Genomic DNA, 16,644 nt, shown 5'->3' with positions numbered 1-16,644 from the left:
AATTTCCTTTTTCTGCCCTCAACAACAAAATGTTACTAATTAAATAATACTACCATCCTTTTCCCCAAATTTTCTATCGCACCGGACGTTTGCTGACAGTTCTATCAATGAACACACACACATGCACACACACGCAGACTATCATCTTTATTAGAATAGGAAAGCTTGACCTCTATTCATTTTTCATCCTGGGGCTATCAATCTACAACAGACTGTTACAATTATTTTATACATTGAAAGACTTGAAAGATGGTTTAACCGAAATGAAAGCTCTGGAAAGCATTAAAAAGATTGTCCATTATTTTAAAATAAAACTTCTGTTCACCGTTGGAAGAAAATAAACCATGGTTGGTGGGTACACACGACTCGTCCGGTGCATGGAAAAAAGATAGAATTAAACCGGGTTTTTTTCTTTCTAGAGAAGAAAAAGGTGATAGAGACAAGATAAAGGCAAGGCTAATTAGGCTGAAATTGAAAGGTAGGTTCAAATGAAGAGGGCCTTGAAGAGTTTTTCTCTTTCCGACTTGCGACATTATAAAGACAACTTTTTGGAATGATCCTTATCAAAGTTTAATCTCCCACTGTTTCTAACTGGTATTTCTGGGGGATTGGATATTTCCCCCGTTTTTTTCCCAAAAAGAATAGATGGAAACTAAAGTGTCCAAGAACAAATATTATTGGATTGTCGAGACATCGAAGTTTGGAAAGAAACTATTTAGATGATAGACCCACACCGGACAGGACAAATACAAAATGATCTCACCATTTTACTTTCACATTATTGTTTTCAATAAATAAAGACTAAAGAGTGAATCGATACACACGGGGCAATTTGCATGTACAGCTATAGAGCTCCTTGCATTGGGGGCTCACTGTGTTCTTCGTGACACGAACGAAAGAGATGAGTGTGTTCATTGTGCAGCTCAATATTCTCGCACGCAAATGCCTTCCCACTTCACATGTCCATCACGTTCCCACATTTATAAAAAGAAAGGACAAGAAAAGGAACAAAAGGAAACAGAATCCTGAATATAAAAGATATGGATAGATATACACACATGCATATATGGATAGCAAATAAATAACAAAGTTCTCCCCAAGATCAATAACACCCACTTCAAGCGTCAAGATAAACAATGCACTAATACTGTAATACAGGCTATGCCTGTGAGGGGAGCCGGGGAAAAAGACGATGAATGGGATAAAGACAATGAAAGTGGGCGAGGATTGATTGAATATATTTTGCTGTGGCAAAGAAGCAACTTGTGCAAAGCGTTATCAAAAAGGTCATTTAATTTGTGGAAGAGGGAGGATTTCTCTATTTTTTTTTTTTCCCTTTTCACTCCACTTCTTCCATCTTCACTATTCAAATTATTTTATTAAATAATTTTTTAAATGATAAAATTAATGAATAGTAAGGATGAGGGAAATGGAAGGAAAAAATGTAAAAAAATCCCTCTTCTTTTGTAAAAATGCTTTAAATTGTTTGTTTGTTTTTTTTAATTATTGGTTTTATCTTGAAGCCTTTTGGGCCCAAAATTGTTTATACAATCTTTAGAACCACTTTTTCTCCCAAGTGCCTCTTGTCTCCAACATAACTTTAAGCTCCTTGCCTCGTATGCATGTATGCAATCCAGTGAACATAATTTGCTACACAACATAATGCATTCCCGTTAGATGCATGGTTCACTGTTCACACGATGCTAGTTTTACAATTTAATGCGTGATAACCAAAAAAAAAAAAAAAATGGCATCCATAACAATTATTTGAAAGGAAGTGTTTCGTGACTATTCTAGTGGTTGGGCCTAACGGAGCATGTTTTAGGAGTGCCACTCACTTTTGACAATGTCATGGATTATCTTGCTCAGAAAAATAACCATTACAATAATGCTGTATTGATTACCAAGACAAGAAGCTGAATTGTACTCTATTTATGTTGTATTTGCAATTCGATGACTTGGTAGTTTTGTTGTGAATTATTTGCAGATATTTAGATGTTTTTTTAAGACCAATGTTTGGAGGTGTTCTAAATTAATAATGCGATTCATTTCCTAGCAAAAATTAAAAAAGGACTCTGAGGTGTGGTCACTGTAAATAACTTTTAATATGAAAAAGCAATAAAATTAGAATAAGATGATTGTCATGTTTTTATTAAAATAAATATTATTAAATGATAATATATCAGAATAAGATGATTGTCATGTTTTTATTAAAATAAATATTATTAAATGATAATATATCACATTTGCATATTACACATTTCACTTGCTAAAATTCAAAATATCCTTTGTGTGCGTGTGTTTTTTTTTTTTTTTTAAATTGCTTGAGTAGTGGTCAAACCAAATGATTTTTGTGGAGCTGATCCGTACCTCACTAGTTAAACCCTAAACCCTAAAATTGTCATGCTTTTGAAAAGCGGACCGGCCGGTTTGCTCCACTTTGGCTTGCTCTGCTTCCCGGCTTCCCCCCTTCGGTCTGCAATCTCTTCGCCTCCTTCCTCCTCCTCCCTCGTGGTTGATCGTTCCGCCTCTTTCTCCATCACGGACTCGTCTGGGTCGTGGCGCTTGTCTCTTTCTCTTCCGTCTTCTCCTCCAGGTGAAGCTCGCCGAGTTTCTTCTTTTGTGGTCGCCATCGTCTCTCTCTCCCTCTTAGTGAAGCTCGTCTTCTCGTTATCAGTTTTGCATCTCGGCATCTCCTTCTCTGTCCCTGTTCGCTCTACCCTCCCTGTTCTGCATTTTCGATTCTTTCGAGTTTGGTTAACCTTGCTCAATTGGTTTGATTGCTATACTCCACTCAAATTTATTATTTTCAAATCTGAACAATGGATGCCCCATAGCTGCTTCATTTGGTTTTCTCATCGGGTTTATTATGCTCCTTAGAAAGAATATATAAGTTTCATACCTTAGAACGGAAAAGATAGAGACATTCTTTCGCAGCCATCTATGTGAATCTGGCTTTTTTAGTGGTCACGCAATTGATGCTACAACCTACAATCTAAAAAAGTATATTTCTGAAGGTTCTTCTGATTATGTTTTCCTTCAGTTCTATTCATGTAATTAAACATACCCTTTGAGATGCAGAGAATATTTCAGAGTGTACAACCAAACTTTAAGTGTCGAAATCTGTTCTGAATTTGGCCGATTTATGTTTATGGGTTGAAATCAAAAATCAAGAATTTAATGAAAGAATGGGTATTGAGTTTATTTGTGCTTACTACTTTGGCGATGATCTCTTCTTTCTTGTCGAATTGTAGCATTATCGGTTGTGTTATTCCTCCATGCAGTGATGAAGCGGGTGAAGGCAATGTATGGTTTCCTCAGAACCGTCGATTCTTTATGCGCTGGCCAAGTGCGCGTTCCTCGATCATTCAGCCATCAGGCGACTCGCTTCTCTCTCTATACTACTTCCCTTGAGCCTCGGCACCATGCTTTTCATCCTACTAGCTTTACTCAAAAGCTGTACTTATCATCAAAACCTAACTCTATTGTGGAGCTTCTTTTAGCCAACGATTGGTCCGATGGGTTGGAACGCGAGTTACAGAAATCTTGTCCCTTTATGACGCATGAAACTGTTGTCTATATTTTGAAGAGACTTGACAAAAATCCAGAGAAAGTTTTTAGCTTCTTCAACTTGGTTAACGAGAAAAACATGTTTACACCAAGTTCATCAGTGTATAGCTTACTGCTTAGGATTTTAGCTACTAAGCAGACAATGAAACAATTCTGGATAACTCTAAGGATGATGAAGGAAAAAGGCTTTTTCATTGATCAGGAGACATACATGACAATTTTAAGGACACTTAAGATGGCAAAGATGGAGAGTGAATCTGTTGCTCTCACCCACTTCTATAATCGGATGATGCAGGAAAGTGCGATGGGAAATGTTATTGCCAAGGTGGTTGATGTCATTGCAGGATCAGAATGGACTCCTGAGGTTGAGAACGATCTGGCAAAGCTTAAAATTCTGGTGTCTGATAATTTTGTTTTAAGGGTTTTGAAAGAACTTCGATATTGCCCTTTAAAAGCCTTCAAATTCTTTCAATGGGCTGGAAAGCGATCTGATTATGAGCACAGCACGGTGACTTATAATGCAATTGCTAGAGTTACTGCAAGAGATGAATCAATCGAGGAGTTTTGGAGTATTGTTGATGAGATGAAGAGTGCGGCTCATGAAATGGATATCGATACTTATGTAAAAATATGTAGGAATTTCTTGAAGAAAAAGATGATTGAGGATGCTGTCAAGCTTTATGAGCTTATGATGGATGGCCCATATAAGCCATCTACTCAAGATTGCAGTATGCTTTTAAAATGGATCTCTAGAGGTGATCCCCCAAATTTAGATTTAGTGGATCGAGTTGTGAATAAATATGCGTCAACTGGGCATATACTCTCAAAGTCAATCTACGATGGTGTCCACAGATCATTGACAGGTGCTGGGAAATTTGATGAAGCGAAAAAGATTGTTGAGGTTATGCGAAATGATGGCTATGAGCCTGATAACATCACCTACAGTCAATTTGTTTTTGGACTTTGTAAAATGGGAAGACTTGAAGAAGCGTGTAGAGTGCTGGATGATATGGAAAGTTGTGGATGCATTCCTGATATCAAGACTTGGACTATTTTGATCCAAGGGCATTGTGCTGCCAATGAAGTTGAGAAGGCATTACTTTGTTTTGCAAGGATGATTGAGAAGGGCGGTGAAGCAGATGCTGATCTATTGGATGTTCTTGTTGATGGTTTTCTTAATGTGAAGAAAATAGATGGTGCACACAACTTGCTTTTAGAGATGATTGGTAAGTGCCGTGTATCTCCATGGCAAGCTACATACAAGAAGCTGATTGACAAGCTATTAGAGGTCAGGAAATTTGATGAGGCACTGGACCTTCTTCGTTTGATGAAGGAACATAACTTCCCTCCATTTTCTGAACCCTTTGTGAAGTACATATCAGAGGTAGGAACTGTAGAGGATGCCGAAGAATTTCTGGAGGTTTTGAGTGTGAAAAGTTACCCGTCCTTTTCAACTTACCTTCGTATATTTGAATCCTTCTTCAAAGAAGGCAGGCATTTTGAGGCAAAAGATCTGCTTTACAAGTGCCCGCCTCATATACGTTCGCACCATAAAATTTGTGAACTTTTTGGTTCTGCGAAGAGCAGCACAGCTGCTTCTGAATCCCTAGAAAAAGTTTCCCCAGCATGTAACAAACTTTCTTCAAACTACACACAAAATAATTTGTAAGGGGGATGTATTTCACACAAGATTAGTTAGAGTTAATAATGTTTCCGGGGTATTTACTCTGAACCTGGTTATTATTATTATTGGCTTATTAAATTTCGACTTCGTTTTACGCATATCACTTTATGGAAGTTCTGGACCTTCATTCATAAGTATCTCGTTGTGCGGCCTCTCGTTGAATTTTTGGGAAATCGGGCTTCGAAGATTACTGAAAGAAAAAAAAAATCAACGCTTTTTTTAATGTATAGTAGTTGATAATGTCGGCCACCCATAAATAAATTTGAGATCTGTCGTTCCTCACGAAGTGGGGCATGCATCTCCCAAGTTTGTTCTGGGTGAACCATCCTCAGCTGCTTGCTCACCTGTAGGTGTGAATTGTAATGCCATGCAGTCAAATGCATGCGAAGATAAACTTGGAATTTATTTTATTCGGTTCAAAATATAAGTAATTTTACTTTTTAATAAGAACTTACACACCAATAAAATTTATTCTCATGAAAATATATATTTTTTATCCTTAATTTTAATTTATGATGAATGAAGTCATAAATTCACAATAAGCACGAAAATCCATATTAATAAATATAATAGGTAAAATGAATATTTTTTTTACTGATATTAAGTTGTTTATATTTTAGAGTAAAATTAGCTAGAAAAAACAATTTATATTCTGGAGTAGAGGGAGTATTATACAGATCCTGTTTATACTGGTCGGCTGACTTGTAAGTCTCTACAATCTACATAACACTGGTCTTACTTGTGAGTCCAGAAGAATGATTCAATTTCCTAAGGCCAGCATTTTTTATGAGCAGGCTTACCATCTGTTCCTCTGGGGGATCAGTCATTCAATGCATATTATATAAATAAATATTATCACTGTTAAGACATTTATCGTATTGTATTGCAGCCAAGCATGTCACTTGGGAAGCTCAGAACGGTCCCTCTTCGCTGTTCCTATCATTGTGCATAAGAACTTAAATGGGTTGCAATCTGAAGGATTGGCAAGGGCAGCATGCGCCAAGAATGGAAGCTTTCTCAAAGACCTCCCGCTCATTCCCTACAAACAGATAGAAGTCAACATTCAAGTTTAATAAAAAAAAATCGCAAAGATCAGTAGTTATTTTTGTCCCTACCTCACATGCCTCTGCAGTTTCAAGTAATTGTTTACACAAACGAGCGGCGTCATGGTTCTCATGTGCGTTCAACTTTTGCTTAGCATTAACATAATTCGGAAGCTTGATGTTCATACAATCCTAACCAATTATGGATAATTTAGCCGCCAGATTAATGAACCAACCTCCAAAACGGAATAAAGATTAAAAATTATCAATGCGCTTATCGGGGGGAAAAAATTCTGGACATTAATGATAACACTCTGCACCTGAAAACTTGTCAAGATCCCTGTGCGCATCAACTCCTCCAAGCACGACCTCAGTATTTCATAGCGAGCTTGGAGAGTTGGAGGACCAACATATGCTTTGATATCAGCTCGATCGACAAAAGCAATATCTGCAAGGTAACTGATAAATCTGAATAATCTGCGACTTGTAAATTGTCCATTCTAACCGAAATTGAAGATAGAGGAAGTGGAAACTGAAGAAAGAAAAAGGATCCTTGGCCCCTTTTGTCTACCAAAAAAGAATCATAAAAATTTTAGCATGGCTGGCCAAGTTCAATGGTGAAATGAATAAAACAAGAGAAAATAGGAAGGCTTGTTTTTATGCATATCTAAGACATTCTCTAGCACTACAAATTAAACTTAGACGCTGGCAACTATTGTTCAAACACCTATGCTAGCCCCAAGCAGGTTTTCGAGTAAAAACTTAAAAACCCATTGTGCGTCAATTCAGGTTTTCAGCGTCCAAATAAACCAACAAGATTAGCTTTGCCCCTTCTGGGAAAGCTCAACTTTCACATGGAAACTAGAAGTCAGACGAAAGACGACTATCCATGGTGGGAGAGGACATAACTTACAAGGCCTGAGGAGATAAACTGAATGAGCGAGAGGTTTTAGGCTCACCGATAGCAGCAGTTATGTTGGATGTAGTTAGAATTATCACATTTGGAGAAGATTTTAACTTGTCCATCTGAGTTAACAACGCATTGACGACCTGAAATTGAAGATTCGGATTCAGTATGCACTAATCTACGCACCGCAAAGGAAAAACAGCTCATACATCTGGATTTTATATCTATGCATTTATATAGCGTGTTCTACTTGTTCCAAAATGAGTAGAATAGTTTTTCTTGTGTTTCCCGTAAGGAGGAGGGGAGGGAGATTTTACCCGAATAGAGTCTGAAGGTTCAGAACCAGACAAAGCAGCTTTTCTGGCGGCAGCAAGGCTTTCGACTTCATCTGCAGGATCACAGTCATTTACAATCAAGCTTGTACAAGGGTGATTGATACATGACCATTAAGCCAAGTCATATGCCTCACCAATCAAAACAAATACCAGATTGTTTTCTTCCTCTACCATTTCTTGAATCTTTTGGAAAAGCTTTGCAACCTATTAAGAATATTCAATGAAAGATATAGACATTTATCATTTATCAATATAACAAAGTTGTACAAATACAGTTCCTCGAAAGCAAATTGTATAGTTTTTGGGTTGGCAATTTTGCATTTCGACACATTAATCACCTTGACATGAACTTCACAAATTCTTATATGAATGTAATGGCACAATACTCTTGGCATCCGGACTTTACAAGTATAATTGAAGTGAAATAACTCATTTAGTTATGAAGCTAGTAAATCATGTTGGTCTCATGCATGTAATTGATTTGTTCCTCATCCTGCTAGCTAAAGGCAATAGAAATACATCTTGATGTGCAAAGTCAAATTTAGTTGGAGAGACAACAACGAGGAGGAGAACTGCATTTAATTTATGAATCTGAAGTCAAGAAAGTGATGATACTATCCAAATGAAGTCACCAACTCTATGGGTGCTGTATCGGAGGCTTCCAGGTTTTAGGATCTCTTGTTGATTTCATTGACAGATAAAGGGAGATACAGCTTGGCATAGACTCTACACTCGACGAACTCCTTCCGCTATTATTTAATTCAAATAGTGATTTGTATCCCAAAAACCATATGATGGGGATATAGCTGAGTTTGGTAACAGGCATTCATGCAAGGCGGTGGAAATAGGATAAGGGAAAAGTATGAACGAAGGAATGATGAGAATTTTGGAGATTGTGAAGCATTTTAGTTGATATTTTCAAATTTCTTCCCCGTTCTAATCAGTTTCAGGTAGAAAATTTGCTGACCAAGATGCGTCACACGTTTAATCTCAAAACCTGACCAGCAAGCTAAAAGTTCAGAATTTCTACTCCCTAAGTTGACCGGGTGCGTTCGTGATCGTAGTTGTTTCTGTAGCTTGTAGCTCATTTACTTTCTCAGTTCTGTTCAGCTTTGTTTCTTCTTCTCTTTTGTTATTTTGGTCGTTTGCATAGGAATAGTTTTTACAAATATTTTATTTTGCTAAGGCGGTTAGTGAGCTAAGCTCTTTCTCCACCGGTACCCTAGTTCTAGTAGCATAAATCAAATAAGTTAGAGAGAACTTCTGACAAATCAGCCAAAAAGAAACAGTTATTTGCTTTTTCTACAAATGTTAATATTAATATTGGTTGACCAATGCAAAATTTTTCTCCATTTTCAAGTCATACACGGTTAGAATCCCACTAAGCACCGACAGAAGTATTTCCAGGTGTGTTATGTCCAAGATATTTCCAACATTATCACGTCACAGACAACTAACATTCAACTCACAGACACATCAAACATCATAGCTCCTATGCAGAACATGCATGAAGCGAAGGCTAGAAGTAAATCAATGGAGGAGTCAGAATTATGAAGTAAAGGCGCACAAGTATACCAGCTTGCCACTTTCAGAGAACCATTTACTGAACAAAGAGTGTGCATTAACTTCAATCAGCTGACACTGGGAGTATCTGAATGAATTTAAACCAGAAACTTAGTGAATTCATTTTTGTCCCATTGTTTTCACTACTTGGTAGAGTGCGTGTATATATAGAGAGAGCTGAAGAAATAATTAGAAATGTAGATTGATGCACCTTTGATTGAATCGGATGGATAGTTTTTGTGCTAATGCTTTACATAAAGATGTCTTTCCAGTCCCAGGAGGTCCGTGTAAGAGAACAATGCTGCGATTAATCAAGGAATCAAGAGTCACGACACATTCAAGATTATTTCATTTGGGCAATAAATTAAATTTTCAGCCACATGAAACTAATTGAGGTGGTTAGAGTGGGTTGGGACGCGTAGTGACCAAGGTTCAAACCCTTGACGTAACCCCCAAGAAAACAAAAAAAAAAAATTATTTGCCAGGCAACAAATGGAACTAAAATTGAAGTGTCACCGTAAAAGTGGCCAAGCAGAGACTATTAAACTTCTTTTCAGTATAGTGAAAGAAGTGGTATCACTAGAGATTGTACCGCTTCTGATGCTGGTACTACGTATAGTACATTCATCTCACTGAAGTCTAAAGACCAACTTCCAACCAATACTTGGTGATCTGTCTAATTAGAGTTTGTACCGCTTCTGACGCTGCTATTATGTAAAGTTCATTCATCTCAGTGAAGTCTAAAGACCAACTTCCAACCAATACTTGGTGATCTACACAGGCGATGTCACTTGTTGACGAAATCAAGCACAGCAACAGAACAAGAATAAAAAGAAGGCAACCAAGGGCATATTTATCCTTCATTTTTCTGCTAAAAAAAAAAGGCCGGACAATATTATTTAAGCTCTAAATTCTTCAGTTTCAGTAGGAGTCCCAAGAAGCAGGATGAATTAAGTGCCACCATCAACAAATTTTTGTTCTCTAATGAGCAGCAACCTCCTAGTTTTTTATTTGGGAAAAAAAAATGGAGGAGGTCACTTCACAATTTCCCAGCTCGATCACACCTACGTGGTATTTTTGGATGTCTTAAAGCCAAATTAGGTATCATTTCCGGAGAAATTTCATGCCTACTACCTACCAGCCAAGATCATGGACAAGCACAATATTGTAAACTAAAGCTTCAGAATTGAAGACCAAAAGCAGGGAAAGCAAACCTAAATAAATACTTTGAGATATTACCGATTCCATGAAACCAGAAATGGATCAACGCCCTTTTCAGTAAAAAGTAAAGCGCTTGCTGCATATCTTAACAATCTTTGCTTGAGACCAGATTCATATATTAAGCTGTAAAACCAATGGTGCCAGGATAAATTAATGTAGAACCAAAATATAATCCAAAGAAAACAATAGTAGCTTAGAAGTTAAGACTTAAGACAAATTGAGTAAAATTATTGGCTGTTATGAACCTTTCCCACATGCCATCGAATTCTTTTGCTGGAAGAATCCATTCATTGAAGCTGGAAGGTTGGCCATCAGTACTTATTTCCTCGCATGGTCCTTCTTCACTAAGCTGACAAAGCAAAATTCAGACCATATTGATAACACAGGGATGTACTTTAACTGAAAGTAGCTTAGCATAGAGATTCTGAACGAGAGTGACGGGAAAAAGTTGTGGAAAGATACTTTTAATAGAACGAAGTAGTACATGCTTAACTCAGACGATTCATTCCCAAATAAATGATGAAACTATGAGCAAGTTACAGCCATAAGTCAGAAGAAATCAAGAAGCTACAAATTCTATGAACATATTAATCGAACCAGGATATGCCATCCATTGAAAACGACACAAGCCAGTTGACCAGCATCACCTGAAAGACATGCACATCAGGCTTGACTTGCCAGAACAAAAGAATGTTATGGTTGCTCGTCGACTCATCTACAAATTGAACGTTTTAGCTTCAGATCAGTGAACCATACAATTTATGCATGTGTATGAAAAGCAGACCTCCTTGCTTCTGTTTAAAGTTCAGCAACTATCACATCTGGTGTCGAACCAATAACTCTCTCGTTAAAAGAGACAATAAATTGGATTATTTTAACGACCTTTTTTTCTTTTTAAATTATTGCTAAAACGTGTTCAGATAGAAAGGTCTAAGCCAAAGTTATCTGGCCCCAAATGCAGGGGACCAAGATTGCCAAAAACTCCCCAAGTTTAAAAAAAAAAAAAAAACGCATGTTATGAGAGACTCCCCCAACGTCATACATATTGTCTTCTGAAAAAAAAATGGGGGGGAAAAAACAAACACACACTCGCATGCTTTGACCCATTTATATCCAGTTACAATGTGCTTTGAAATTCGAATAACAGACCCATGATCTGCTTCCAGGTTTGCTTTAGAAGAAGGAACTATTATCCGAATTTGACGGTAAAAAAATGACTGCTTGCGAATATTTTAAAGTAGAGAGAGTATCTGCCCGTTTTTTTCTAAAATTGGTAGAATAAGAAATCTGGAGGATCTCAGTTAACCTCTACCTAAGAGTAATTATTTCAATTACAAGTCATATATAGGTAAAGTCAGGTACCAGTATCACAAATACTGATTCTTTGCACGTTTTCTGAAAGAAACGTATCATCAAGAGGCAGGGGAATGGGTCCATCAATATAGCTCAAACACCTGTTCTCGAGCATCCTGAAAATCGAAGATAACGGTTATAAGGCGTTGTATAAATAAGACGGAAGATTAAGACGTAATTAATCTTGTCGTCCAGACGTCCAGTCTTCAATTATCCACACTAAAGTTAAACAACCAAAAATATAGAATTGGATTAGAAAATTCTACGACCTCATAAACCATGAATTAACTAATCGAGAGATAACAATTTATATAAATTTCGAAATCAAAATACCCATAAAAAACATCTTGGAGTCAATAAGCATAAATAAATAGCTCACCTCTCGACGGCTGAACGAACATCAACGATCCGAGCTGTACTTGAAGGTTTAAGACATACTTCAACTGGTACAGGAAGATAGGGACAATGTTAAATGACGAATATATCATAGCTTGGAAGAATTGAAACTAAAGAAATCTCTATGCGCGGAGCAAGAGGGTGAGGGTGATTTCATGGTACCAGAGACGAGAACTCTCTCTTCGGGAAGCATGGTAGAAGAAGCTAGGTCTTGGGCAGCGACATCATTTTGTTCGGATATTTCGTCAACCGGGGGATTTTGCAATGTAACCTCCATGGAAGAACTCATTGTTTTGCCAGTGATTGTTTGTGGAACCGGGGAGAGGGAAACTATTGGGGACGATTTCTTTCAAAATGGGCGGGAAAATCCTGGAATTCCAGCCCCCATTAATTCCATGGAGCTCCGAAGTCGCTGTTATTATTGCACTTTCTTTTAAAAAAAAAATTATTAAAATATAATATTCTTTCTACCTTAAATTATAAAATATTTTTTAATAAAATTTTACATATTGATAAATTTTAATAAATACATCTAATAATTTTATCTTTTTAAAATAAAAATATAAATTTTTAAAAATATTTATCATTTAATATATTAAAAAATAAAAATTAATTATAGAGAAATAAAGGATAGTATTGTAATTGATACATTTAATGAAATTTTAATCTATTTAAAATATCTTAAATTTTAAAATAAATTTTTTAAAAAAAGTATTCTATAATTTGAGACTAATAGAGTGCTTAAATTCTTATATAAATCATGTGCGTCATTTTTTTATATTTTTTTAATTAAAATGCTTCAAATCATTTAAATAAAATTTTATGAGATATTATATTAAGCAATTTTATTTTTATAACAAAATATATTTTATTATTTTTTTAATATTAAAATTAATTTATATTTAATAATATTTAAATATTATATTTTTATTAATTAGATTATAAATAATGTGACGCACATAATGTATCTAAGAATTCCTTATAATACTAACTCTGATCTCAAATATAAAGTGTGACCCTGCCAACAAAATTAAAACTTGTTTGGCCACTAGAAAGGCGCTCATTTTTTTCTTTTTTTTTAAAAAAAAAAAATCATTCATCCAAGTAATTTTAACCAATTATTTTTTCATAGAAAATAAACTGTTAAATGTAATGCCCGTCGTCGTTAATCTTTTTTCCCTTGGTAAAATAAAATAAGAACAAGTATTTTGTTGTGAATATTATAATTTGTGGATGTCCGTAATTCCAAAGCCTCTTAAAATTCCATCTCATGATTAATGCCATTTACCCTATAGTTCTTAAATTGGTAGTTTTTTAATATTTATTCATATAACCTCAAATGATTTTATGTTGTGCCATAATGTAGGATAATTCTTCTATTTAAAAAATTGTAATTTTGTATAGAGTTGGAGACGTATAGATAAAAATTATGTACCACATTCTACATATTTGTAATAATTAAGTGAATGAATATTACTCCTTCATTCTCTCAAGTTCTTTCACGTGTTCTTCATTTCTTTCATTCCAATCTTTTATATTCATCTTATTTTTGCAACATGTTGTTAGCATAACACTCTATCAAATTAGTTCATGGCATAAACTCAAAAAAATTCATATTGATGCTTCTTGACTTTTGTTCGGGACATGGTGATTATTTGTCTTAATGAAGAGGTGAAGTTTGCGAATTTATTTAGAAGAAATGATGATTTTACAATTTTCAAAGAATGTATGAATTTTACTCAACCATGACCAATTGAGATTCATACTGGGATGCAATGAATTTACCTTATTTTGTTTTGATTTTGTGCCATTCTTGAATTCTATATTTTATCATTCAAAAGTTCAAGTTTTATTTGTTTGTGATAATCAATTTGATATCTATTGATATTTCAAGTTTATTTTATTAAGTGATTAGCAGTCATATTATTTTTGATCTTGTGATTAGATGGTTAGAAGTCACATCACTTTTAATAATAATCTTCTGCAAGAGATTAAATAGCTAGAGTCATATCACTTTTGATAATAATTTTTTAAAAAATATCAGTTTCAATAAATATTATGAAAAAAACTGTTGCTACAATTAACAGCGATAAACATTTGATGGCACCAAAAGGTCTTGATAGCATTGATTTTTTTTTTTTTTTTGCTATTGTCATGAAGACTAATGGCATATGAAAAACATGTAACTGAAAAATAATAGTTTTGAAGACTAATTAAAATATTTATTTTGTTATGATTACATCACATGTAGCCAATATGCCCAAGTTGATAATTAAAGGAAACAATATTTTGTCATGTATGTTAAAATAATGATATTTTGTTACTGTTGTTAAAATTATGAATGATGGTTACAGTATGGCTAGAAGTCATTTAAGCATATGGACATCAATTTTACTGAAAATAAATGCAAAAATGGTTATGGAACCCAAAAATAATTATGAGATTTTGAAGAAAATAGCAAGAGTTGTGAGGAATCCAGTAGACCAAAAAGCAATTATCGATCATATTATGATATTAATATCTTGTGTCAACTTATTTTTAAATTACAAAAATATGAAAAATAAATATTATCTGTATGAATTTTAATCATTTATCATATAATGGTTTGAAATTTAATAATTACCTCGCACCTGCTTCGATTGAGTCAGGAAGTTGTGCTCTGCTTTTTAAATGTTATATGACATTTATATTCTTTATTTTCTAGCCATTGTTATGTGAAATTATGAAATCTTTGACATTACGTGTCATTGTCCTTAATAATGTGTGTCAAAAAATTTTAAAGCAGCCTTGCAAGACATATTCCTATTTTGTGTTGAAAAAAATTACCATGACAGCATACACATATGGTGTAATTAAACTTGCTGTTTGTGACACTTGAGAAAAAATTATTTATTTGTATCACACTTGAATAAGGAGGTGAGAAATTGTTTAGTTTCATGAAAAAAAAATTCTATGAATAGTTGATGTTGATAGATAAATATAAATATAAATATATATATATATATATATACACTTCTTCTATTCAAAAATATAAAACATTTTTAATCAAATCTCATCTTCTAATGAAATAATTACCTATTTTTAAACCAACCCTATCTTTTTATATTCATCCTTATTAAATACCCTATAATAAATATAAAGTCATTATTAATAGAAACACTTGAAAAAAAAGACGATAATTATACCTCAAAAGACTAAAAATGTCTTTTATTTTTAAACATTTAACTCCTCAAAAAATACTTTACATTTTTAAATAGAGAGAATATATATATATATATATATATATTTAAGCTCTGTGTGTGTTGCAAGTTAAATTCAATAGTGCAATAGTTACTACATGTCATAATGTTTATGATATGCTAGATCTTATTTGTTTTTACATTCTTTTTAACTTTTTTCTTTTTATTTTAACTCTTGCCTATCATAAATTAATTGTAAATTATTTGAATTTCAATCTTTATATACATTTATTTTAGTCTTTATGGATTTTTTTCAAACTTCATTTAATTTCTTTATTAATTCAAGAAATAGGCCTTGGGACACTCCAAAATATCTATCAAAAGAATATTCATTATATTTTCAATAAAGGAATTTTTGGGAAAATATACATTTTTTAAAAAATATTCCATATCAATGGTAACACATTCATACTCTGTGTGTGTGTCAAAGGAAGTAAATTAAATTGAACATATCATTGTTGAGTTATGAGAATATATACTTATGTGCATATGTATGTATGTCAACAATCAATACAGGGTAGTCTCTAGAGAATAAACGGAGATATTTTTACATGGAACAAAATAATGACCCCATATGTCTATAATAGAGATTTGCTTTGCCAGGGTCTAAGGATGATAGTTCAAATGATTAAAATTCATGATCATTGAAGTATATTTATGTAACTTACACTTGAGGGAAAGATTGTGAGGCTTGAATAAGAGAGACTTATTTGTGTAACTCACACTTAGAGAAAGATTGTTGGAATATAAATGTATGTTAATATTGGATGAAGTGCCACTTATATATTTATATATTTCCTCCCAATACACAATAGACATCTCTAATTGATATTATATCGAGATTGTAAATCAATAATTGATTATGAAAGTTGAAAAATTTATTGATGGTTAAACATGTTATAGTAAATTATAAGTTTATCGATTTTGATAAATATATTGTTGGCATAACTTGTTTGATTATTTTGAATCATTTACACATTGCAAATAGCTATTGAGAATATGTATTGATATCCATTGAAAAATTGAAAGGATTTTCAGTAATAGTCAACATATATATTCTGTAACTAGATAATTAGTATGTGTTATTTTTTCTTAAAAATTTAATTATGAAAGTATCACTAGTTATAATTTGAAATGAATCTTCACATTTTTTGAAATACATTCAATTCATATATATGAGCCTAATCAAATAGCATGTAAAACATAAAAGTATTTGATAAATCTAGTAGATGCATCTATAAAATAGTTACATGCATGGTTATTTTCGATTTGCAACTTGAAGTTTGTAAGATTATTTGAATAAAGTATTATAGTGATTGCACAATTTTCGGTT

General features: G+C 33.9%; 2 protein-coding genes across 4 annotated transcripts; one reads left to right on the top strand and one right to left on the bottom strand.

Moving 5' to 3' along the window:
- The first annotated feature begins 2,398 nt into the window (after positions 1-2,398).
- Positions 2,399-5,335, top strand: LOC129319816 (pentatricopeptide repeat-containing protein At3g48250, chloroplastic). 3 transcript variants are annotated; one of them, XM_054964892.1, is made up of 2 exons: positions 2,399-2,596; positions 3,285-5,335. In XM_054964892.1, the coding sequence occupies exons 1-2, from the start codon at positions 2,404-2,406 to the stop codon at positions 5,237-5,239; spliced, it is 2,148 nt and encodes a 715-aa protein (XP_054820867.1). In that variant the 5' UTR covers positions 2,399-2,403; the 3' UTR covers positions 5,240-5,335. The 3 variants fall into 3 exon arrangements, with proteins under 3 accessions (XP_054820867.1, XP_054820870.1, XP_054820869.1); XM_054964895.1 differs by having other exon boundaries at positions 2,455-2,709; XM_054964894.1 differs by having other exon boundaries at positions 2,455-2,774.
- A 562-nt stretch (positions 5,336-5,897) lies between these two features.
- On the bottom strand, positions 5,898-12,442 carry LOC129320716 (pachytene checkpoint protein 2 homolog). Its single transcript, XM_054966278.1, has 14 exons — positions 12,235-12,442; positions 12,056-12,119; positions 11,686-11,792; positions 10,971-11,038; positions 10,569-10,672; positions 10,342-10,446; positions 9,314-9,403; positions 9,115-9,190; positions 7,674-7,743; positions 7,522-7,592; positions 7,257-7,347; positions 6,618-6,745; positions 6,370-6,489; positions 5,898-6,293 (listed from the first exon to the last, which is right to left on the bottom strand). The coding sequence occupies exons 1-14, from the start codon at positions 12,359-12,361 to the stop codon at positions 6,153-6,155; spliced, it is 1,362 nt and encodes a 453-aa protein (XP_054822253.1). The 5' UTR covers positions 12,362-12,442; the 3' UTR covers positions 5,898-6,152.
- Between the last annotated feature and the right edge of the window lie 4,202 nt (positions 12,443-16,644).

This window comes from Prosopis cineraria, unplaced genomic scaffold (assembly GCF_029017545.1).
Source record: "Prosopis cineraria cultivar Desert tree isolate PC_DT_omini unplaced genomic scaffold, ASM2901754v1 PC9, whole genome shotgun sequence".
Taxonomy (NCBI): Eukaryota; Viridiplantae; Streptophyta; class Magnoliopsida; order Fabales; family Fabaceae; genus Prosopis; species Prosopis cineraria.
This window is presented reverse-complemented; position numbering and strand designations above follow the sequence as displayed.